This window comes from Poecilia reticulata, chromosome 12 (assembly GCF_904066995.2).
Source record: "Poecilia reticulata chromosome 12, P_reticulata-male-v2, whole genome shotgun sequence".
NCBI lineage: Eukaryota > Metazoa > Chordata > Actinopteri > Cyprinodontiformes > Poeciliidae > Poecilia > Poecilia reticulata.
Genome location: NC_088841.1, coordinates 23,281,807 through 23,307,685, shown reverse-complemented (window position 1 = coordinate 23,307,685; position 25,879 = coordinate 23,281,807). Strand labels below are relative to the sequence as shown.

At 38.1% G+C, this 25,879-nt stretch overlaps 1 protein-coding gene and 1 long non-coding RNA gene across 5 annotated transcripts in view; one reads left to right on the top strand and one right to left on the bottom strand.

Moving 5' to 3' along the window:
• Positions 1–25,879, top strand: part of whrna (whirlin a) — a 143,409-nt gene that overhangs the window by 48,256 nt on the left and 69,274 nt on the right. For all 4 annotated transcript variants that reach the window (XM_008424630.2, XM_008424631.2, XM_008424634.2 and 1 more), the window contains exons 2-3: positions 19,538–19,756; positions 25,536–25,661. In XM_008424630.2, coding sequence (XP_008422852.2) covers positions 19,538–19,756; positions 25,536–25,661 — 345 coding nt within the window. The remainder of the gene's footprint in view (positions 1–19,537; positions 19,757–25,535; positions 25,662–25,879) is intronic.
• On the bottom strand, positions 15,605–16,729 carry LOC145554042 (uncharacterized). Its single transcript, XR_014090082.1, has 2 exons — positions 16,498–16,729; positions 15,605–16,169 (listed from the first exon to the last, which is right to left on the bottom strand). It is a non-coding gene; the product is annotated as an uncharacterized LOC145554042 (long non-coding RNA).

The window sequence follows — 25,879 nt, the reverse complement described above, 5'->3', positions numbered from 1 at the left end:
GTATTTTGGTCTAGTTTCTACTTTAATACTATTGAAATAAGACAAAACTAACTTAAAAGCAACTTTTCAACAAGAAATAAGAGCTGCTTTTAAATGAATAATTCCTTAAATTTGACAAAAAAGTTTCTATTTGCAGATTATTTCACTTATAAAAGGGGGAAAATGTCTTGATACAAGTTAAATACTCTGCCAATAGAACCAATACTTTTTCATCAATATTAAGGAATTATTTACTTAAAACAAGCGAGTACTTTGCTGAAAAGTTGCTTGTTAGTTAGTTTTGTCTTGTTTCAGATGTACTGAGGTGTTTAAATTAGAAACTAGATAAAAATATTTGGTAAGATTTTATGATTTTTGCAGAGTCTTCACGAATGTTCATAAAATGTCACTCGGTAAATAATGACAGTTGTATTACAAGTGTCAACTTTACATTATTCGGTAAATAATGGCACTTTTCATGCAAAGTGCCATTAAAATGTGTATTAAAAGTTCAATAAAAGATAAACTCATGGATGAGATTCTTCCTGGGACGTCAGTACTTTAATCCTTCAGGTGACAGAAGGCCGACTTTGTAACCATCTTTATGTGTCTCTGAAGGTACAGGTCCATCACTACACCTAGATTTGTCTGGGTGTAGTTAGCATGTAATAACTGAAGCTACATGCTAACTCGTTGGGTCTAATTGCTCACACTGTCATTCACTGGAGACCCAAAACCTTAGAAGTTGCTTTGTAAAGCATGTGTGTTGCTTTTTGTTATCAATGCACTTTTAATTTAATTTTCAGTTAATCTTTTTATTAAAAGTGTAGTTATTTACCAAATAATGCAAAGTCGACACTTTTAATGGACCTTTAATGCAATTTTGCCTTAAAATTGTCATTATTTGCAGAATGATGCAAAGCTGAGACGTTTTATGTAGCTTTTTATTAACCCTTGTAGGCCCAGGTCTAAATGGCCATTCCGGCGCGCAGTCTTTCTCTTCTCAGTGCGTCAGAGCTCGCTACGAAGCCATGCAGCGATCGCTAGCAAAACTACTACTAACACTACACACACCACAAACTCTAACTAACATACTTACTGTATAAAAAACCTATCGAAACACTCTTAGTAAAATCCACAGCATCAATTCTCCCTAGTCTCTTGCCGTATCCAAATCCCCCCCCCTCGTTTGTCCCCACGTGTCTCCATTCTACCTAGCAACAGACCGTCAACACATTTTCATTGGTTGTGTCGAAATGTGGTACAGTTAGACCCCACACAGTAAGGCGGAAATGATCGATCATATTCCTGGCTTTATTTTCAAGTAAATAACCACAAAACCAATATAAAAACAGCACTTTTATAAAGTTTGAAGTCCGTACTGTCCACCAGAGGTGAAATGAACACTCGGTATGCCGTCTGTGTTATTACGAAGCTTTATAAATGTGTCACGTGCTTGCCCGCTCCACAGCGGGCTTCGTCCCGGTAGGGTTAAAAGTGTAACTTTTTACCAAATAATGCGAAGTTGATGCCTTTAATGGATTTTTAGTGCAACTTTTATTGCAACTGTGCATTAAAATGTAATTATTTACCAAAAAATGCAAAGTTGACCATTTCAATGCAACTTTTAAGGTCATTTTGCCTTAAAAATGTAATTATTTACAGAACAATGCAGAGTTGCCACTTCTTAAAAGCAACTTTTAGTGTAACTTTTCATTGTAGTTGCTTGGACATAAATTGCAGTCGTATCCATCCTCCACCTGGTCTGGTGATAGAATCACTTGTGCAGCAGTTCAGTTTCTCCTTTTGGACTCAGAACCACCTTGGATAAATTTCTCCTTGAAATCTGCTGCAGTCAAACCTCCACTGAGCTTTTCTCTGCTGATTACGGATCAGCGTAACCTTTCCTGTCTGCAGAGGCAATAATGGAAAGATAAATAGTGTTAATTTGCGATGATATGAAATGTGTTTTCAGATCAGGTGTATTACAGAGTTACACGTGGTCTGATGTCGCTATTAACAGATGCACTTTGCTTGATTCCCATTTTCATTCCACTTTAAAAACCCTCCAAGCTATAAATTTACTTTTATAACCATTAAACTGAATTTAATTCAGCCGATGGTTTGAACCATAACTCTCGTCTACAAGTGGAGCTACATCAGTGCACCTGAGAGAGCTTTAATTGATTGTGGGAGAGCAGCAGAGGCAGAAACGCCTGGACTTACCTGCACAACAGGGAATCGTGTAAAAATCCAAGTCTGGGAATGCTGCTCAAAGTTTAGTGCCAATTAATTCTTCAAAGCCTTCCAGCTAGAGCTGACCGTATGCCCAGTACAGGTGGTGGAGGCTCAGTGGAGCTACGGGGTTTTGTTTTAGTTGCAGAACATGTTCTGCACCATTTTCTGGTGAAATGGAAGCAAACTGAAACCAGGCCGGAAACGATTAATCGTATAAATCATGATTAATCGATAATTAATCGGGCTAATATGTTTATTAAACATAAAATTAACAATTAATCCAATTAACCTTGTGTAAGAGGTCTGATTAATCGTGACTTGTATGTAAAAGACACGATTAATCGTGATTAATCAGCTATTTGAAATGAGTCAAATAATGTAGTAATCGATTAATCAATAACTGGACTATACAGACTATAAAACATATTCAGAGCAGTAAATAAGCCAAAATTTTACAAAAAACATAATACATTTTGCATTTAAAATAAAAATAATTAAAGAAAAAACTCTGACAATGATTAATTAATAACTCATCGAATCGTTAGTTGTAGCCCTAAATAAAATTAAATTATGACATAATGTAATTGTTTCCTTTTTTAACACTAAAATTAAAAAAGGATATTAATGTGTTTAATAATAATAATAATAATAATAATAAATGTAATTTGTACCGCACTTTTCATTAGAAAAAAATCTCAAAGTGCTACATAAAATCATAGATAAAATCAACATCATAAAAATCATGTGGAGGCAGAGTAGGCTTGCTTAAATAAAAAAGTCTTTAAGCCTCTTTTGAAGTCATCCAGTGGTTGTGGAGCTCTCAAATAATCCGGGAGAGAGTTCCAGAGACGGGGGGCGGCCACAGCGAATGCCCGATCTCCCATGGTCCTTAATCTAGATCGAGGAAGGTGGAGGAAGTTTCAGTCTTGTGATCGTAGAGATCTGGTGGATGAATGTGGAATGAGAAGGTCCTTCAGATAATCTGGTGAAGTTCTGTTTAAACATTGATGAGAGCGATTTTGTACTGAATTCTGCAGGTGACAGGAAGCCAGTGAAGATCATGCAGAATCGGTGTAATACGGTCAGATTTACGGGCCCTCAATAGAATCCTGGCTGCGCTGTTTTGAATGCATTGAAGCTTCTGAAGATGTTTTTTATGGATTCCAATGAACAGAGAATTGCAGTAGTCGAGCCTGGAGGAGACAAAGGCATGACGAGAGTCTCTGCATCAGAGGAAGAGAGAGATGGACGAATTTTGGAGATATTACGAAGATGAAAGAAACAGGTTTTAAACAGATGCTTAATGTGATTTTCAAATGTAAGATGAGAATCCATTCTAACTCCAAGATGTGTAACTGTGGTGGAAAGGGGGATGTTTTGTCCAGAAAAGAAAATAGTCGTCAAAGTTGAAGATTGAAACTGGTGAGGTGTTCCGATTAACATGGCCTCAGTTTTGAAGCAGTTTAACTGAAGAAAGTTCTGATTCATCCACGTCCTCATCTCTTCCAGGCAGGTGGTGAAGGCAGTGATTGAAAATGGTGATGATGATGTTCCAGTTCTAATGTAAAGTTGGATATCGGCGGCATAGCAGTGGAAGGAGATGTTGTGCTGATTAATGATTTGACCCAAAGGCAGCATGTAGACGGAAAATAGCAGGGGCCCCAGGACTGACCCTTGTGGGACACCACAGGAGACAGAGACAGCCTGGGACTTGGCCTTGCCAAGGCTAACACATTCCAGCCGATTGGAGAGGAAAGATTTAAACCAGTCCAGAACAGTGTCACAGAGACCGACCTCCACATGAAGAGGTCCACATGTTTGTCATAATAAGAAATGTTGCTGGGCAATAAATTGTCCCAGAAGTTATAAACAATAATATTGATATTTTAAGACCATTTTTAAGTGACATAATGTAAGAACACAATTTTAACGATAAATAAACTTTAAATTCTAATAAACCTTTAACTCTGGAACTGGAAGACATTTTAAATATTCAAAATTAATAAAGGAAACAACAAATAAAATTAATTGTAAAGTGTCTGTAAACAACATTATCCTTCAAAAAAGGAGCTGGTTGAAACCAAAACACCAGACTGAAGACTTTTATCATCCAGTTTTTGGTTGACAGAGAAAAAGAGAAACAATAAGTCATTCAAATGGAAATGATTGAATTTGTTTTAATTTATCATGCGAGTAATTGATTTATTGCTTATTGGGACTGGAGTATTCACTTGAAAAAGGCCATTTGGTGACAAAACAACACATTCAAAGCATAATTAAGCCAAAACTACAAAAGTATCTCTGCATTTTAAATTTAAGAAAGAAAAAACTTCTGTCTGTAAAAATGTTTTACCCAGAACTCATGAAGTGAGTTTTAACTTCACCTGGTTAAATTTCTGTAAATAAAATCTCCTACTCAGCACATTTTGCCATCCAGTTTTAATCTGTTAGTCCAGTAATTAATCACCAGATTAGCTCTAGACTGTACTGATGTTCGGTTCAGCGCTCAGCTTTTCACATGTTGATTATCAAATTGAGTCAATTTGACTGTCAGGTGTTAAGAGTTTTAGTTTTCATCCTGTCCTCTCCTGACCTCTTGAGTTTAAGGAAATATCGGTGAGAAATGCTGGGCAGGATGCGTCGTAACCAACGGCTGCTGAGAGATTCAGCGTTCAGTTCAGCAGACAGAGGCTCGTTGATTCATGAGGTGGAGCACAGACTCAAGCAGAGAGTAGTTTGATCAATGATGGACTCTTTATTTGTCTTTTTTAGCACTTTCAACCTCTTTAGATGTTAAAGTGGAACTATTATTCAAAATTCACATTTTGCATGATTTTATTCTTCCATTCGGCTCTCAACTGTTTCTAAAAACAAACCAAGCCCTGGAAAAAAAAACACACCCAGCCTGTTTTTTGGCAATAATTTAAAGTTATTTTGGTGTCTGGAAAACGAGCCGTTTCAAAAACCTTCAGATTATTACTGAGTCACACTTCCCTGTCACCTAGCAACCTCAAACCCAGCCCGTCACCTAGCAACCTCAAACCCAGCCCGTCACTTAGCCACCCATGCTAGGAGCTGGATTTATAACTGAATTTAACTTAGAAACCTTCGGAATGTAAAGTCGCCAGTCAGCAGGCACAGCCCGTTACCTAGCAACCCCAGCAGAGTTCTGCTCGTTACCTTGCAACCCGCTGACCAGCACGTTTGGTCAGCTGGTTTTATTGCTGTATGTGCTGTACAATGGCTGCTGGATATGACAAGTCTTTTGTTGTTGACTTACCATCCAGAAACCACTTGCTGCATTCTTTTTGGTTGTGCAGAAGGCTCCACTTCTGCTTTTCAAAGATGTACGGATGTATAATTGAGCATCTGTTTGCAGCTACTTTTACGTGTGAGCGGAAACGTTGCGTTGGGGCGGCAGCAGATTATTTGGATTTAAAGTGACAGACCCTAAAACGGCTAAAATCTCATTATGCAAGATGGATTTTGTTCAGAAAATGTTTTCCTAGCCTGTTCATGGCAGCATAATGGCTCACCTTTAATAAACAGCAAATTTGCAGCCTGAAAATCATCAACTGTTTAGATTTGAGGTTTCTCCTGCAGTGGGACTCCCAGGGTGGGAATACTTTCAGACAATCTCTAAAATCTCTGCCTCCATTCTGGCACATCGCTCCTAATCCCGCCTGTCACTCCCATGAAGCAACATTAATCTTTTCTGTTTTATCTGTAAAATTAAATGTTATTTTTCTGCTCATTTTCCCTTAAATTTGTCTGTAATTTGCATGTCCAGAGATGATTTCTGCTGCAGGTAATCCCTGGGTTTCTTTAGATTTGGGGGAGCGACTGTACAAACGAGGTGGATTGGGAAATGTGCGGATTAGCGAAGATGGCTTGGGCGAATCTTTGCGGATGTTTTTGCTCCGGTTAATCTCTGTGATTGATGACTCGGCTCCATTAACTCTCCGTGTTTGCCGTCTTGTCGATTACTCATTAATCCTCCCGAGTGTTTACCGCTTTTCTGTGTCAAACTGTTCACATGTGGCAAAGCTGTACATTCAGAGATGGAGGAGTCTCCAAAAAGACTGAAAGGCATGAAATTATTCCTTTAATACGAAATTAAGGAATTTAAGGGAGGATTTTAGCATCTGTTGTAATAATGGGTGAGCTTCTGTATCTGGATAATCGGATGTTTACATGATGCTGGTTCTGATTTCATGTAGATTATCTGCAGTTTTTCATGGTTTCTCACTGATCTGCCTCTGCTGGCTGCTGTCATCTGGTCCTCTGCCTATTAAATCGATACTTTTTTTTTTTTTTTAAATACCAACTTTGGTCAAAATTGATATAAACTAAATGGGTCAAATTTGTTGCACTTATTTTGGGAAAAACAAAGACAAACCTCCTGGATTGCATAAACTAATGTCACCTTATGAATATTAGCTTCAAGAACGATTAATCATATTAATCATGATTAATCAGATTAATCGTGTCAACTGGAGTGTACAGTGTTTAAAAAAGTTACTTTGCTGCTCAGTTATGCTAGCTTGACTATGATAATCTTAGCATGTAGATGTGCTGTGAAATGCTGTGTTTTCAATTAAATTAAAAAAAAAACAAAACTGACAGATCATCAGTAGAGCAGGTGTTTAAATTAGCTAATCAACCACTGACTGCGGTAGCTAATCCACCGCAGCGATCACTAATTAATAATCACAAATTAAACATCAAGCCTGAAAGCTAAAACTGTACCAGACTGAATGTTCTGTTCTGTGTGGGAAATGTTTGAGTGCTTGTTTTCTTGTGTTGAATCCTGAAACATGAAGTGCCGTTGTCGTTGGTTGCTATGGCAACTGGTCTAAATAATCATCAAAAATATTGTCCCTTTAAAAAAAGCTAAAAAACACCTTGCCGAGGTATGAAAAATTGGTGTTTTAGTTTTGTTGAATCTGTATTGAGATGGAAAATTTGTCACTACAGTTTGTTTTTCAGTTGGAATCTCGTTTTTTTTATGGCTTCAAGCCACTGAATCACTCACAAACAAACTCCTCACGTCGTAGTTCCTGTTGACATCATGGCAGACTGTGAGGCTGGTTTATTTACGGAGGTCTTCCTGCAGCGTCCGGACCCGGTTTGTGTCGGAACAACCACCAGGAGGGACGGACTGGACTCTGGAAGTTGCTGAAAAGCTGCGGAGCGTTAATGGCTTCCTGGTCCACTCAAAGCGCTGACCAGTCCCCTCTTCCTCTCCCCTTCGCTCCAAAACGCCATCAGAGGAAACAAATACGCTCCAGTTTGGTTTGGGCTCAGTTGTTCCCGGCCCAACGCTTCACTCGGCTGCAGAAACTGAACTAATGCAACATGAACTCATGATGCAGCAGCTGCTGCAGCTAGCTCACCTTCACCTTCACACCATCATGTTGGTTGGTTTGGTTTTTATCATTCCAGACGATGTTACAGTCAGAGCCGAGCAGCAGCTACATTTACCTGAGTGACCTTATTGAACAAAGTTACTTATTTTCTACCCGCTGAATGAAAAACAAACATGTTTTAACCAAAAATCCACCAGACACAGACTCACACCTGCAGATTTTATTAGTTTCAGAAGTTTTTTTATTGAAAGAAACTGATTTGGAAACATTTTATTTTGCCTGATTTTGTTATTTTTTGTTACTTATGTGAATTATTGTCATTTTGGTTCTTAAAATACCAAAATATCCTACATTTTGGTCCATCTGATGTCATTTTTAAATGTTAAATGACTGATAATTTGATCAGTTACTCAGTACTTGAATTACCAAATACTTTTTTACTCTTGAGTAATTTCTTGGACGGCTACTTTTTACTTTTACTTGAGTAAAAATATACTTTATAAAACTAATCTACTTTAACTTTTTTAAAGTAGGTACCACTTTATAATAAACAGCTAATAAACAATTTATGATATGTATTCATTCATCTATAAACACTGTAAATTATTAACTGTTTATTATGCATTAATTAAGGGTGAGACTGATTATATGAATTTAATTTCATATTTGTAAATTATGCTTACAGATATGAAATGAAATGTTCGGCTTAAAAAAATCCAGATATAATATGAAGGTGAACAAACTTGTTTCACTATTTGGCAAGAAACCAGTAGATTCTGCCTCATCCTTAATTAATGCATAAATAACAGTTATTAATGATTTATAAAGTGTTTAGATGTGAATTAATATTTCTGTAAACTAATTATTACTCATATGTTATTGTAAAGTGCTACCTTAAAGTGTTTTGATCTAATTTAGAATTAAAAGTTGTAGCGTTTTCATTCTTCAGTCGAGTTCAATCGCAGCCTTTGGGCTCGTTTTTAAAGTTTTTCTATAATTACACATCGGTGTGGTGAAAAGGGGATTTTTCTTTATTTCTTTTCAGGTCTAATTTCTGAGCATAATCGCTGTGAATCGTCTGTTTCTGTTGGTTCGTATCAGTGCTTTGTGTGGGACATGTTTCCTGCTGCGCTGCAGAAAAAGCCTTTCAGGTTGTGATTATTGAGAGTTTCCTTCCAGCGTATCTTCCAGGTTGGACTTGCAGCGAATCGCCCCCCTGTTGCATCTCGACTGCCTGAATCGATGAGAGCCAGAAAGGAGCGAGACAACACGCATTGTGCACAGTGACAGCTGCTGCGCCGCTGAAAGGTGTTTTTATATGCAAATTAAAGAAAAATATCTGAGGAGCATGCTGTGAATTAGACCCTATCACACATCCTGTCCCTTGTTATATTAAAATCATTTTTTTAGACATCTGGAAGTGAAAATTAGGGGTATTTCTGATGAAGAACGCCCCTAAAATGATCACGAAGCCCCTCAGGGCTGCAGCGCGTTTTTCAAAAGGCTCAGTGGGGATTCGGCGCCGCTGCAGAGGAGCTGCGTGGATCTGAGCGTGAAATCAGAGAGAAAGTGGGTTTACATCCAACGCAGAGATGCACAAGTTAGACGCGCCGTTCTGTTCTGCTCCTTCAGAGTTTATCTGGGCTCTGCGACGTTCACAGAAAAACTTAGAACCAGAACATCGGCTCATTGTTTTTCTGCAAGCACTTAAATAAAGCTTTCTTTTATGGTCAAATTAAAAACCAGCGTTTTTTCATTTACTTTCATTTTAATTGTTTTTTTTTTTAATCGACTGTACTGCACAAAAAAGTACGTTTAAAGCACTAGGCATATAAATGTTTAGTATAAATGGATTAACTTTAGAGCAGCGGTGTCAAACTCGTTTTTATTTTGGTCCATATCAAAGATCTGAATGTTCTTAAAGGGTCGGTAGAGCCAGAATGTATTAAAACACATTAAACTGTTAAAAACATTAATAAACAGTTGTTTGTGCATTCGGTAAGTGTTTCTTACAATTAGCTAAGCTAACATAGCAGCGTGAAAATATTAAACATCTTTTCAGGTTGATCAGTCCATCCAGGATTTCATGATTGTTTTTGTGGGGTTTTTTCAATCAAAGTCAGATTTTGTGGTGATAATTTAAATATTTGTAAGGAATTTTTACAATATTTACGCTAAACGTGAAGAACTTGACATCAGTTAAACGTAATGTTTTTGACCAATTTTAAGGAAAAATTGGAGTCAAATTAGAAAAAATGTGGTGATCTGTTGATTTTGTGTGAATTTGTGAAAAACGTCATGACTTGTAGGGGCGTGGTGAGAATGAACCCAGGGAGGAGATGAATGTAAGGATTTAATAGTAAGTGACTCAAAAACAGTGCCAGAAGCGGGCAGCACAGTGAACTGGAAAGCTAATGCTAACGCTGTTAGCAACTGGTCTGAAGGCTGACAAGCGAGCAGCAGACGACAGGGCGGTTCGTCTGTGACGACTTGGCGACAATATTAACAGTCAAAAAATAAACGTCAAGCCTGAAAACATAAAACTGTCCCGGACTGAATGTTCTGTTCTCTGTGTGGGAAATGTTTGAGCTTTTTGTAGAGTTGAATTCTGAAACGTAAAGTGACGTTGTTGCCAGTTGCTATGGCAACGAGCCTGCGTAGCGTAAAGCCGTCACGGAGTGAGAATTAAAAAAAACCGTTTCAAGTTGTTCTTTAACTGTTTTTCTGCATTATTTTTTCACTTTGTTGTGGCGCAGTGAACTGAATTAATAATACCTTCATCTCCAGGTTTGATTTGGTTAACTGAGTTGTTGTAGCATCGCTGCTAGATAGCAGGTAAAACCATGGGTAAAACCAGCCGGGTTTTTCTGTCCTCCAGCGTAGTGCGCATGCGCGAAATGTCACTTTGTATCCATAGGAAACTTTCGCTCCACGTTGGATCACGTAAAGAGCCGCAGGTCGCGCACCAAACCACTGATTCCCATTGAAACACAACAAAACCTCATAAAGAATAGATTGAACAATAACAACTAAACCATCTATTAACAACATGGCGCCAGCAGCCGTGTCGGTCCTTTCTGTTGTTTTTCTGTATATCATTTTTGGACACGCTGCCCCTCCATTGTGCCGGTGTGAAGGCGATCAGCTGCGGCTGACAGATCTCCTCTGACAGCAGTAAATAACCAGGGTGAAAGGCAATTTACCCGTCTGCTGCTGCTGCTGCTGCTGCGCTGCGGTACCGGTACCGTCTGCAGGTATCCGTCAGACAGACCAGCTCTTTTCTCGGCTTTGTGTGACAGACTGGCTGCTTTGCGCGCCTCAGTGAATCTGCGTGTTTTTCTCTGTGTGTAATTAGCATGAACAAGAATTGGAGAGCTTTCAAATCAGCGCTGCTGGCAGGAGGAGAAATGCTTTTAACAGAGGAGTGGGAAAGTGTTTTTCTTTCTGCCTCATAACTCCATCTGTCCAAACGGAAACCTCATCCGGTCCCTGATGAGAGCGGGACGCCGGTTTAATTCCAGCCGGGGCTAAAAGTGGGATTGAAATTAATCCCGGAATGGATTCCCTGACATTTTATGAGGCCGGTTTGTGTTTTCTGAGGCCGTTTCACCTGTTGATGCTGTTTCCCATTTTGCTCCGTAATGTATTCCATTATTTTTAGCTCGCCGTCTGTTTTTGGTGCTGCTCTCAGGAGCAGCAGCTTCATCAGCCCAGGGTCACAATCAGCACTTGTGCTCCTGCAGGAGTGAAGCATTAGAGGCACCACGGCGCTGATTTCAGCTCGGTCTTATTTACGGGTCGGGGAGGTTCCTTTGCTGCTGCTGCAGCTCTGCTGGTCACAGAAACACATTCAAGATTCTCACACTGACATGGTTCAGATCGTCAAACTAATTTAATTAGCACAGGAAAGTCAAACACAAAATCTTACCAAGTATTTCTGGTCTGGATTTAAATGCAAATATCTTAGTACACTTGAAATACGACACAACTAACTTACAAGTAACCTTTCAGCAAGATATTAGAGATCGATTTGAGTCGATAATTCCTTAATGTTGATGATGAAGTTCTAGTTTCACCTGCAGATTATTTAATTTATAGCAAGTGAAATATTCTGCCATTGGAACTTGTTCTTTTGAATCAATTATTGTTTTAAAACAAGTTCCTGTGTCCTAAAGAAACCATCAAGTTTTAGCAAAAAGAAAAAAAAAATCTGATATTTTAACAGAAACAATTCAGATTTGTTTTAAAACATAACATTTTAGAAAAAAAACAAAGTTTTGGAAAGAAATCTGATATTTTAAAAAAAAATCGTATTTTAGCCACAAAAAGATATTTTATCAAAATGAAATCAGATTTTAGCATAAACATAAACATAATAGTGATTTATGTCACTCCAGACAGACCAGAAGGTTTTCATGCCTCAACATCTCCATCTAGTTTAACTCCAGACTTTCACTCCAAAGGGGAGAAAATAAATGTAAACAACTTTAAAGTGTTTTTATTTTAGTGAAGAATATTGAGAGTGTGAGTTCATCTTTACAGAGTGTCTGTAGGAGCTCTGTAGTGTTATATTCTGTCTCATTGTCCTCCATTCGGCCGAAGCTTCCCACCCGTTTCTCTCCCCTCGGCTGTAAACGCCTGTGTCCTGTTCTTGCATCACTGCAGCCGTCAATGCAAATAAATCTCAGAATCTGGAGATTCCAGCTCCTGGCTGCGTCCTCCTGCCCTCCTGTTGATTTATTTCACAGCTTCCTCTGCTGAAATGTCGCAGTTTTACCTTGAAAATACGCAGCAGCCTCTCCAAACCCCAACATGCCCCAGTTCCAGTGCAACACGCCGAATGTCCCACTTACTGCACAGGAAGCGGCTTCTTCACAACTTTTATTTCTCCTACCGAAGGTATTTTCTTCCTCTCTGTTATCCCAGTTATGCAAAGTGTGCAGCGCTGCATAAACAACCTGCTAACTGTGTCGTCCTGGTTTCAACTCCAGCAAACTGCTAATGAGCTCAGAGCGACGCCACACCGTTCAGCTGCAAGACGCTTCGCCTCAGAAAAGGTTTTAATGCAACAGCCGCAAACCGGAATGTGTTTTATCTGGAAGGGACCTGCTGCCTGCTGCATTCAACCCGACACTTACAGCATCTTTCATTACGTTTAATAGGTGCTGCTACCAGCCAGAGGCAGGCAGTGTACCCAGTTAGTGTAGTACTACTTCATCCCTTTACTCAAGTAAAACTAGTCATGCAAGAAGTTACTAAAGAAAGAGTAAAGAAGTATTTGGTAAAACTTCCCCTCACTTCTTAGCTTTTTAGTTCTTGCTAAAATCTGACTTTGTTTTCGTCTGTATTTTTATTTTTTGCTGAAATATTCTTTTGATAAAATCTGTTTTCTTTGTTTTTTTTGCTACTTGTATAAATTATTAAATCAAATGTAACAAAAAAAATCAAAATCAGGCAAAATAAAAAGTTTCCAAATGAGTTTCTTTGAATAAAAGATTCATGAAACTTGAACAAAACCTGCAGGTGTGAGTCTGTGTCTGGTGGATTTTGGTTTAAACATGTTTGTTTTTCATTCAGTGGGTAGAAAATCCAGACATTTTACTCAAGATTAGAAATACTTCATAATAAAAGTAAAAGTAATTGAGTTACTACCCATCTTCTAACAGCTCAGCACTTTTGTCTGTTTGCTGATGAACAACTGAGATCCATGAAAACACATTTTGCTTAATTAACCTGATTAATACTTTTATATGTATTTACCACATAAAAGTTTCTCACGTTTTATCTGCGGTTTTGCATCGACCTTCTTCCCATGAGCAGAGGAAGAGGAGGCAGATGAGAATCTGGGATTTATCCTGGTTATTGTTTTATTTTTGAGCTGACCGGTTTTGTTGCCTCTGAAGTGGAGTTATTATCTCCCAAACACAAACCCAGAATGTGAAATTGATCCATCTGGGTGGAGAGATTGACCCTCTCTGCTCTCATTCACTGACGGGGGAATAATTCGACTTGTTCCACCGGAGAAACGCCGATAAAGATTTCAGCTGAAGCCTTCAGCTTCTTCTTAGCGAGAACTGATGGAGGACGGATAAGAAGTATTAGTGCTCTGCGTTTGTTTAGATCAGGAAGAGAATCTGGATGCCTCCAAATTAAGGATTTTTTTTCACTAAATTACATTAAAATAAGATGAAATGGGAGTTGAATAAATCAGCTGTTTCTGCTAACAAATAATTAGCTTTTTGTTCATATTAGACTTAAGCAAATGCAGCAGTACCTCTAACGCTTTTGTTTGAAATTTTTCATCTTTTTTATTTAAATGTTTTAAAGTGAGAATTCTGAGAAACATTTTTTTTTAAATTTTGAGTGAAAAGTCAGATCTCTGAGAAAGAAAAGAGTCAGAATTCTGAGAAATTTTATGGAAGTAAATATGTGCCATCAGAATTTGAATAAAAAATGCATCTGAAACTTGAATGTTGTATATTTGCGCTTACTTTTTCAATTTCAAAATTAATTCAGAATATAATTTTGACCAAAAAAAAAAATTCAGTGTCATTATTTGTACACGTTTGCAATTTTCATTTGTTAAAAAAATATAAAAAAATGCAACTTTTAAAAATCCAAATGTAATATTTTCAGTGTCCTAAAAATTCAACTTGCTCAAATTCACCGTCTCAAATTCAGCGTCTAAAAATTCGCTGTACAAAAATGGCGAGGTTACTTCAGGTCACAGACATTAGCAATCGTTGTCAGATTTCAACACTGAGCTAATCACATGACCTAAGCGTCATATTGAAGAAATACCAGCATCACCGAGGCTAGCGACTATGGAGGCGAACGCAAACCCAACGGTGAGTCTATGCTTTCATATTTCTGTAGTACATTTTATTTTGCACATGAACTTTGATACATGACATTAAAGCTTGATTTAAAACACGGGTTTGGGCCGTTGTTAATCTTACGCCATGTAATGCTGGCATATTAGTTCTCGCTACCTGCTAGACCTCCACCCCCTTCTCTTGGCTGTCCTACACCCAATTTTCCCCTGTTTTATTTAAAAAAGGAATATCACTTGCGCCAAGTCTAGAATCTTTAAAGATAACTGATGGGTGGCGACTTTCCGGGTTGTTTGTTTGTTTGTCTTAGGTGAGACTGAGACAGGCAGTCTTAGTAAAAGTCGTAATTTTCCAGAGATGCTACCGCTAATGTAGCTAACATGGCTGCCTTGTGTGCTTCAAGGAGGGGCTGTGAACTCTTCAGACATTAATTATAACCACAAACTTGTTAACTTATTAAAATCATTTTAATCCCCACTACTTTGTATCTCCAAAATATATCTTTGGTTACAAAGAATGTTTGAGCTATGCTAAAATTTGTGATTAATGTTGTAATTAAAAGCAAATTCTGATTAAGTTACACACCATTCAATTCCTGAACCCCACACTGCCTTGACAGAGGTACATTTTAATTGGATAATTTAATGTGTAGCATGTATACTATCATTCATTTAATTTGTAACATAGCAATCTGCAATCAAGTACATTTTGAGTTCTCTTGATCCCTTCTTTGTGTTTTCCAGGGTGTAGATTCCCGAAATTGAATGGGAGGAGTGCGGGCTTCCTCTCCAGGAAGAGTCAAACGTCACAGTACCAAATTCAAATGTGCAACTGACTGACGAACAAATGGCCTTAAGAGACGCAGTAAACCCAAAAGGCACATCACTGTCTTTTGGTTGTGACATTTATATTGCTGCAGTTCTGTTTTGTGAACAGTTCTTTACTTTGTGAAACTTGTCCAGTTTCAAAATTCAGCATTTATGAAATGTAAAGCTAAGTGCTGATCATATTACCACAGAGGTAAAATTTGTGCTTTGGAAAAGTGAATCATTTATGGTAGACATGTTAAAGAACTAAAATGTTCTACATTTGTGAGTTGATTGTTCTTTTTTCTCAAAAGGAACCTAGTAGGTACAGTTGTGTAGGACCTAAATTTTCTTGCATTATAAGAATGGAAAAGTTAAGTTTGTCTTATGTCATTTATTTTCTAATACTTCAAGCATAGATGAACATTCAGTAAAATATTGCATAAAAACAGTTTCCGTTTCATATTTCCTGTACAAACAGTGCTGACTCAGAAACTCTGAACATAGTTACTCTAACATTTAAGATTTACAGGAATGCTTGACAAACATTTCAGCTACTTAGTCGTCACTTCAAAGAACAACTTAATGTCAAGACTGCGGTGAATGATGAACAGTATTTGAAAAAAAAAGCTAATAAAATGACTTTGTAATTTTACTTAAATGCCATATTGAAATGCAATTATTGAACAAATGAAACACCAATGCACTGAGTTCTCAAAGAAGACCAAAGCCAGTCCCAACCGATTTAAGACACACCGTCATGTCAGCATACAGAGCCTGGTAGGTAGAATAATGGCTTGGAAGGCGTAAACGTTCACTGCAGGTGGATGAAGTGGGCTTGTGGTTTGGTCCAGTTGACTGCACTACTTCAGGCTTCAGTTCCTGGCATGGAGCCTCCCAGCCAACCCAAAATCTCATGAGCTGGTGCAGATTGTCTGAAAATGCTAGGAAAAGTATAATTTTTTTTAGATACATGGTGAGTTTCCTGTAGATGGAATCATTCATAAAGCTGACTTTGAGATATGACTTTATGCGAATGTCTTTTCCATCTAAGAAACTAATGAATATGAATGTGATGTCCTTCAAAAATCATTTGAAAACCTTTTGCCATTTTCACTAATCAACCTGAAAAGCTTTATCAGCTTTATCTGTGCAGTGTTGTAAGTCATGATTATAACAAAATAAATGTACTGTATTATGCTGGTATGTATTGCACGTCTCATCATTCTCAAAATAACAAACATTGGCCAAATGTTTATACAGACATTTTACCTTCTTTGAGAAACTGATGGAGAAACCCTGTCACCTGCGTAGTTTCTGCTTCCAAGACATCATCGCTGATGTCACTGTCATCACTATGCTTCTTCACCTGCAGGACCCAGATTGACTGCAGTCAATCCGGGTCCTGCAGTCAACCCGGATTGACTGCAGGACCATCTGTAATTGTAGAAATAGAAATGGCTCCAAACGATCACGGAGTCTATCAAAAATATGATCCAGCAAAAGTTCCTTGAAAAGAAAAAACAAAAAAAATGTCAAAAACATTGTAGATAAAATAAAAAAACTATTTTGAAATCAATAGGTCAGTATTGAGAAATCGAATTAAATATTTAATCTAAAATAAGTTAACAGCTGTACTTGCAAGCATATATTTTTCTCAAAATGAGTTAAAATCAAATGAAAAAACAAAGGAGGTTGTTTCTAATGTTGCTAGGTAACAGAACGACGTTTTGTACCGCAAAGTAAAAAGAATGTAAATTAATATATATCAACACTTGTCAGATAAGAGAAGCAGTAGTTTGGATGACGCTATAATGACCATAAATGTATTAATTTATTCATAAATGAAGTCACATGAACAACACAGTAGATGAACAGAATGGGGTTGTGTTTATAATTAATGTCTGAAGAGTTCACAGCCCCTCCTTGAAGCACACAAGGCAGCCATGTTAGCTACATTAGCGGTAGCATCTCTGGAAAATTACGACTTTTACTAAGACTGCCTGTCTCGGTCTCACCTAAGACACATACAAACAACCCGGAAAGTCGCCACCCATCAGTTATCTTTAAAGATTCTAGACTTGGCGCAAGTGATATTCCTTTTTTAAATAAAACAGGGGAAAATTGGGTGTAGGACAGCCAAGAGAAGGGGGTGGAGGTCTAGCAGGTAGCGAGAACTAATATGCCAGCATTACATGGCGTAAGATTAACAACGGCCCAAACCCGTGTTTTAAATCAAGCTTTAATATCATGTATCAAAGTTCATGTGCAAAATAAAATGTACTACAGAAATATGAAAGCATAGACTCACCGTTGGGTTTGCGTTCGCCTCCATAGTCGCTAGCCTCGGTGATGCTGGTATTTCTTCAATATGACGCTTAGGTCATGTGATTAGCTCAGTGTTGAAATCTGACAACGATTGCTAATGTCTGTGACCTGAAGTAACCTCGCCATTTTTGTACAGTGAATTTTTAGACGCTGAATTTGAGACGGTGAATTTGAGCAAGTTGAATTTTTAGGACACTGAAAATATTGCATTTAAATTTTTTAACACTGAAAATATATATATATATTGAAAATTTCATCACTTTGAAAAAGGAATGTGAATTTTTTTAACAAATGAAAATTGCAAACATGTACAAATAATGACAGAATTTTTTTTTAGGTCAAAATTATATTCTGAATTAATTTTGAGATTGTAAAAGTAAGCACAAATATACAACATTCAAGTTTCAGATGCATTTTTTATTCAAATTCTGATGGCACATATTTACTTCCATAAAATTTAGAATTCTGAGGGAAAAGTCTAAATTTGAGATTTGACGTTTTTATCTAAAAAGTTGGATTATTGAGGGAAAATAAATCTCAAAATTTCTAAAAAATTTAAGAAAGTAAAATTTTACTTTCTAAAAAAAACATTTTTACTTTTAGTAAGTAAACATTTCTAAAAGTACTTTTACTTTACTACATTTATTGTAGCTAAAGAAAATGTTTTGTAAAATTATTTTTACCAAAAAGTGAAGTTTTCCTAAAAAGCTTTACATTTTCAAAAGTGACATTTTTAGAAATTTTTACTTTCTAAAATTTCTTAGAAAGTAATATCTCTAGAAAATTTTACCTTCTTAGAAAAGTACAATTTGAAAAGGAAAAAAAGTCTGAATTCTGAGATTAAGTTCAGTGGTCATAATCCTCTTCCGTAGAAACAACTCTGTGGAAGTTGATTTTTAACACTATTTGCTTTCCGTACCAACAACCTTGGGATTCTTTAACATTCTCCAGTTTAAACTTAAATCAATCTACCAAATCTAAAGAAATAAATTTAAATTTAAAACCTCTGTTTGAATGAAATGTTTTAGATTTCTCTGTATATTTATATAAATATGAAGCTAATTAAGGGCTGCACAGTGGCGCAGTTGGTAGAGCTGTTGCCTTGCAGCAAGAAGGTTTGATCCCCGGTCTTTCTGCATGGAGTTTGCATGTTCTCCCTGTGCATGGTGGGTTTTCTCCGGGTACTCCGGTTTCCTCCCACAGTCCAAAAACATGACTGTCAGGTTAATTGGCCTCTCCAAATTGCCCCTAGGTGTGAGTGTGTGTGTGCATGGTTGTGTGTCCTGTGTGTCTCTGTGTTGCCCTGCGACAGACTGGCGACCTGTCCAGGGTGACCCCGCCTCTCACCCAGAACGTTAGCTGGAGATGGGCACCAGCAACCCTCCAGACCCCACTGAGGGACAAGGGTGTAAGAAGATGGATGGATGAAGCTAATTGAGGACGATATCAGCTCATATTAATTCTTTTTGTTGACTTTTATCTACTGTTAGTTTTCTTTAAACAGTCCGACCCTAAAGAAGAGGGAATAATTTTGGAAGAAAAGTGTAAACGAATAAGGGATGATTTAATCTTCTGTACCACCAACAAACATTCAGAACCTTTTTTCAGTCCTGTTGCTTCAGTAGAAACTTGTGTTTGTTTTACTTGGATCTTCACTTTGATTTGTCTAAACTTCTAACAGGAAGTCGCTGATCTGCTGCAGGTGTGCATGTAGAAAAACTATCAGAGGGAAACTGAGAGCAATCTGTTGTTTCTGCCTGTAATCTCACATTTTCTCCTCCCGCCTCTCTTCAGTGTTTTACCTCCAGCTGTTTGAAACCTGCCATGAAAATTCACATCTTGTTTTTATATTTCTATTTGAGTGTCTACTGCTTCTAAAAAAACCACAGAGCGTTTCTTGGCAATAAATTCATGTTTTGATGGATTCATCCTCCTCTTTCTGCTTGTAAAACGTCTGTTTGCTTCCCTCTTGTCGCCTCGTCAGGTGCTGAAGGGCAGCAAGAAGCTGAACCTGTCGGTACGCTCAGTCGGGCGGATCCCGGGCGGCTACGTCACCAACCACGTCTACACCTGGGTGGATCCTCAGGGTCGCAGCGTGTCCCCTCCTCCGGATCTACCGGAGCATCGGAGCGCCACGCTGCGGCGAACCGACAGCCAGCGGCGCAGCAACATGCAGCTGCTTCAGGAGGGAGACGAGAAGAAGGTAGAGCGATTCAGAACCAGACGGAGAGCCGATCCGTCCTTCAGCTGGTAGAGCTGGAGTTCAGACGTCAAGCAAAACAAACAACCTGAAAACGGCTAAAGAAAAGCTGTCATCATGTCGTAACAGTTTGGAAAGAGAGCAAATAATCTGTGAAAACTCAAGCTCCTCTGTCTTCTCCCAGTAACTAGAAACAACCAATCAGGGCCAGGGGGCGGAGCTTAGTGCTGTCATTCACCTTTCTGTGTGCTCCCTGCTACACTACAGCTAGCATAGCATGTCATGAATGCTAAGGCTAGTTAGCCTAGCCACCGATGACGATAGATAGACATTTTTCCTGTAATGTAAGTTGTTTCTGCACTGTTAGTACATTTAGCAGAGAGTACATGAGTTGGTTTATAGCACTAAGCCCCGCCTCCTGGCTCTGATTGGTTGTTTTTGATGAATTTCTGCAGATGGCAATAATATCTCACGGAGATCGACCTTTTCACCTTTTATTTGTCTCATCACAAACTGTCACAGCATAGCAAAGGTTTTAACAAATATGTAAAACAGCATATTTATAAAAGTTACATACCTTTAGCTTAGGACAGCTTTTGTGTAATAAATGTTTTAACTCCTACTAAGTATTAATAAATATTAGTTGTGTGAAACATATATAAATATAATTTGATTAAATGTTAGCAGCTCAAAGCTGAAACAGATGAAACTTCCTGTTATCCTTCCTGTTATCTGCCAAAAGTCCTGCTCTCTGTGGAAGCTGCAGCCTTAATTTACAGCCTATCTTTAATACTTCCTGTCATTTCATTTTTAAACCTCTCACTTACATTAATAATGATTAAATTAGACTCTACTTCCACACTGATGGGTGTTGCTGTTAGCATTATTTGTTAGCATGCGGGTAAGACGCGTTCACTGGCTAAACCGATAGTTTTTTTAAAATTTACAACCAACTGCTTACTGATTGGTTCCAGTCTCTTCATCAACAGTTTTGTTAAATAATGTTATTTTTATATGTTTAGGGAAGATAAAGTTGGTGTAAACGAGAAGGACGAATAGTTGTCCCAAGAATCCCAGAAAGAAAAAACCCACACCTTGTCATTATCTTGTGACCTACAGGGAAGAAGCTGTCAGTGTTTTAAAAGATTTATTACTCTGGTGTTTCAGTTTTTCATCAGTTGAGAGCTGCTCATTAATCTTGACGGCTCAGAGTCTTTGAATATTGACTGTAGTTATTACTATACAGATTACACTGAAAGGCCGGGGTAATAGTTAAGGTGTCCGTTTTACATTCTTCTGATTTTCCACGGTTCAGAGATAAAACACAGTTTCTCCTTGAAGGATTCAGATTGTCCTATTGACTATCTACTCAAATTAATGGTTATAATCCTTCAATAAATGTGACAAGAAGAAAAGAAGCCAACAGTTATTGTGACAAAAGTTACAGAGTCTCATAATGTCTCAGCCTTTCAGTCAGAAACAAACACTAAGATCTACATTTACACTGGATTTATATTCCTCTCTGGGGTTAATTGCTGAAATCTTTAAATGTTTGATTCCTGTTCTAAAAATGCCTATAAGTGTCAATTTTTAAAGTCCAAACCTTAATATGCGTTACAGTGGAAACGGTGTTAGCATAACCGCAGAAGCTAACACAGCCTTACTTATCTCAGCTCTGGCTGCTCAGCCAATCAGCGACAAGGAAAATGAAAGGCGCTCCTGGATTGGCTAGGATGTCACCTGTCATTACGCAGACTTCCCAAGCTGCATTTTATTTAGAAAATCTTAAACATGTGAACTCTGAAGTCTGCAAACAGGGGCGTCCACTGTACTTGGTTTTATTATACAACAGTACGTCTTTGAAAAGCATTCGTGGAGCCTCCTGCACAACTAACAAGGATGCAGCAAGCAGCTTCCGAATGGTAAACCAACAACAAAACATTTGTCTTTTCTAGCAGTACATTATTTCAAAAAAAGTTTCTAAAGTAAATGTAGTTGAGTAAATGTAACTAGTTACTACCCATCTCTGATGGTCAGTCACATTAAATCCCATATTGAAAGTTGTAGTTGAAGCATAAAAAACATTTTAAAAAGTTCCAGTGGTTCTGTCACTTTTACCCAAAATGCTCTGCTCTGCAGTCCTCAGCAGCAGCAGACCAGTCAGAGCCTCTGCAGGAAAGGAGAGGGAGCAATTAATTGATTTAGTGGCAGCAGTCGATGCTCAGGGACGCTGCGTGGAGCCAATAAAAGATGGCTCTGGTAATTAAAACTTTTCTCAACGTCCTGCAGAAATGTCACAGAACCTGAACGCTGTAATTCTCCCAGAGGTGATCCGAGGTGCCGTCCCTGCCTCCAACACCCAGACACTTGTTATTAAAACAAGAGCAGCTGAAGGAAAGGCAGGCTTGGTGAGCCAGATGCCGGTTCTGCGCCTGCGGGTCCAGAACTGACATGATTTAATTGAGGTATTTGCATACAGGCCGTCCTGCAGCCACCCGGGTCCAACTGATTCCACTTTTCGATCTTGGCGAGCGTGAGCGGCGTCGTGGACCGGGTAATGAAAGACCTCATTGTGATGGGGAAAATAGATAACATCTCAAGTTTGGCACAGTTGCACCACTCTCACTGCAGACGGTAAAATTAAAAACGGCAGCCTTTGGTCTCTGGATGGAGGTACGGAAAAATGCTGACTTATTGTTCTCCAACAAGTTTGTTCGATTTTTTTCATCCCAACACAAGTTATTTTTAGATCATAAATGTGAAAAGTGTGAATTTATAAACCATATGCCTTTTGTTTCTATACAGAAAACCATGACATTAGAGGATTTTCCCATTAAGTCTAAAGGAGCTTAAGGGAGAAAACAAATAGCTGTAGATAAAGTCATAAGGACATGAGGAGACCTGAAGGCAGTAAACAAAGACTTTCAGTGGGTTAGAATGCATTGGCTTTATTATTATTATTATATAAATAAAGTCTTCATTAGCTCTTTCATCTCTGGTGCTTTCTGTAGAAAGAGATTCTCTTAAAGTAAATCAAATGTGAAACAGTAGCAGGTTGTTAAAAATCTGTGGTAAGAGTTTAAAACCTTTTATTAAACTGAAATAAAAGTTACATCCAAGGTCATGCAGTTAAATGCGTTAATTTATAGTTTATAGTTATTTATTGATTAATACATTACTATTTATTTGTTATATCTAGTCATTTTGAATTTATCACTCCTAGGTATGTATATATTTTACAAACTTTGTATTTGTTACCTGAGATGGAGCGTCTTTCAACAAATAAGCAACTTACCCTTGGAGATTAATAAAGTCTATTCTGTTCTATTTCAAGTTATAGTCTGTGATCGATATCGCGATAAACAAAAATTGAGCCGTATAAATTCTTTAAATTCCTCTTCTCTTGTCTTCTAAATGTAGATTTTTGAAGCAGTTCCAAGAAGGAGAGATATCACAAATATTTCCAAAGTAGCAATATAAAATCAATAAATTTGACTGCAAGGATGGAAAAATAAATGGTAAACATTGTTAATTTGATGCTAACTTGTCATTTTATCTACATATTCCTGGTTTTACATTTGACCAGTCAAAGAAGCTGCTGAACTCTTCAGTCATTGAAGAATCTCTAATGCAAATCTTCATTTTGGTTCAATCTCTTCAGGAGGCAATGAGCCGTTTCTTTACTTTCCTTCCAACATGGCCGCTCTAGAAGCTGTTTTTGTTCTTTTTTTCTTGTTTTGCGACGGTTGAAAATAAACGACGTACTGCAGAGTTTCAGGGCAGCGTGCCGTGGAGGACTGGCAGGCGGCCAACCACACAGAATTAGAGAAACGGCTGTTTTTACATGTGCTGTTTGCCTCTGTGTGTTTTTCTCATTAGAGCAGTTAAAGTGGTTGTTTTTCAGTCAGAACATTGTTGCTCCGACGCTCAGTTTACCCAGAGAGCATATTAAAGCGTCCTCTGCTTGTGTAACTTTTCTAACCAGCTTTAACTGTTGACTCACTTCCAAATCTTTTGTTCTTCTGTCATTTGTCTTCTGTCTGAGATTGAAAAGTGATTGGCAGCGAGAAGATTTAGGCGTCCAAGAGGATGCCGGAGGTGTTTTGTGCATTCCAAGTCGTTTCCTGATTAGTATGTCACGTACTATTTCAGTTCCTTATTAAAGATGTTGGGGAGATCTGTCAGACCAACGGTGCCTCCTAGATGCATCATAATAACCCTCCATTTATGCATATAGATGTATATTGAAGTAGACATAGTCATTAATCCATGAGAGGCAGTTTTATCTTCCACCCATTTATCTACCTGATGGATAATCAGCAGGGGTTTTTTCCTCTTCAGGGGCTTTTTGAAGTCGTCTCGATGTGTCAGATGCAGTGAAAACTGTGTCTCCTCCAGTTTTCTGCTCCCTTTCTATTAAGGTTGTTAAAATAATTGATTTTCAATATAATCGATACTAGAAAATTATCCCAACAGCCTCAGCTGACCAAAACAACGAGCATGGTGAATACATCCAGAAAAAGAGTTATGTGACCTTCTTTAGCTAACAACACCAGAGCAGACAAGAATCTACAAAAACCCTTAAGGATTCCAGGTGCTAGCTGCGCTGACGCTACAGGCTAACACTACAAGCTAACGCTACAATCTAACGCGATGATGTTTGAGAGCAACTTAAAAAGATCAGTTAAACTCCTCAGTGAAGTAGTAAACCTCCAAGACAACATAAGCTAACACTGCCCGTTCAAATATTAGCTTCCTGGACACCAACAGCCAAATTACTTTTCTGTCGGGTCTAGTGGCCTGTTTTCCATTACACCTGAGTATCAACTTATACAAACACAACAGTGCAGCAAGCGCCGTCCAGTAGGAACCTCTCCAATTAGGAAGACAGACGGGAAATTACACAAATCCTGAAGAATGCCACATGCAGGCTTAGCTAATGCTACAAGCTAATGCTGTGAGTCAACGCTGATGATTAAGAGCAAACGTAAAGAAATCACTAATCCTCCAAAATGACCTAAAATTATTACAGGAAATTATGGAAATCCTTAATGATGACAAATGCTACGCTAATGCTAAGAGCTAATGCTACAAAACTTATGATTGAGAACAGCTTAAAAATGTAAATTTTCAATAATTACATAGGTAAAATTAGAAAAATGTCTATTAGTGGCAAATTGATTAATCGTGATTAATCAGTTATTGAGATAATTATCAACTAGTTTAGGAATCGATTAACTGGACTAACAGACTCAAAAGAAGAATAACTGAAAAACTGAAGAAAAAAAAAGTTTGTCTTTTTTAAATTCCAATATGGCCGTATGTCAGTGTTGCCTTTACAGTCCAACATAATGACGTGTTAAAGGTAATGAATGGACGTCCAGTTTGTGGTGATGGCTCTCAGATAACTCCAGTTTTATCTGAATTCATGCCGCTGAATCCTGACAAGATGATCCATAAATGGTGTTACATTTATGTAATTTTCCACACATGACTCCCTTTTGGATCTACGAGTTTCTTCTGTTTCATGTATTTATGGCCCTTTTGGGAACCTAATGATCCTCTGTCTTTAAACATCTAATGTGGATTTATTGCTGCAGGTTTAACAATGAGCAGAATTTTAGGTTTGTTCCTTGACGGCGATTCATTAATCGGACGTGTTATCTGTCTTCTGTCTTATTAAGAGCCCGACTCCACAGCCACAGTCATCAATCTGAGTCCTGTAAAGCGCTGATGTTTATGGAGCGCCTGTTTTATCTGCTGTTCTGCCCGTCACAAACAGGTGAACCTGGTTCTGGATGACGGACGGTCTCTGGGCCTGATGATCCGAGGAGGAGCTGAATACGCGCTGGGAATCTACATCACCGGAGTGGACAAGGGATCGGCAGCGGAGTGCGGAGGACTCAAGGTATTCCTGTCTCTTCTTTGCCTCATTTACCTAAATAATGGAATAAAAAGGCGACATTTTTAAAGAAACGTCACATAAATCACAAGGACCTGTGAAAAGCACAAAGGTAATTAAAGAAAAAGACACTGATGTTTTCATCGCGTTAATGTGGATATCAGTTGAAGTGGTTATTATGGAGTAATGGTGCGCCGTTTGGTGAGTAAAAAAAAGACTTAAAT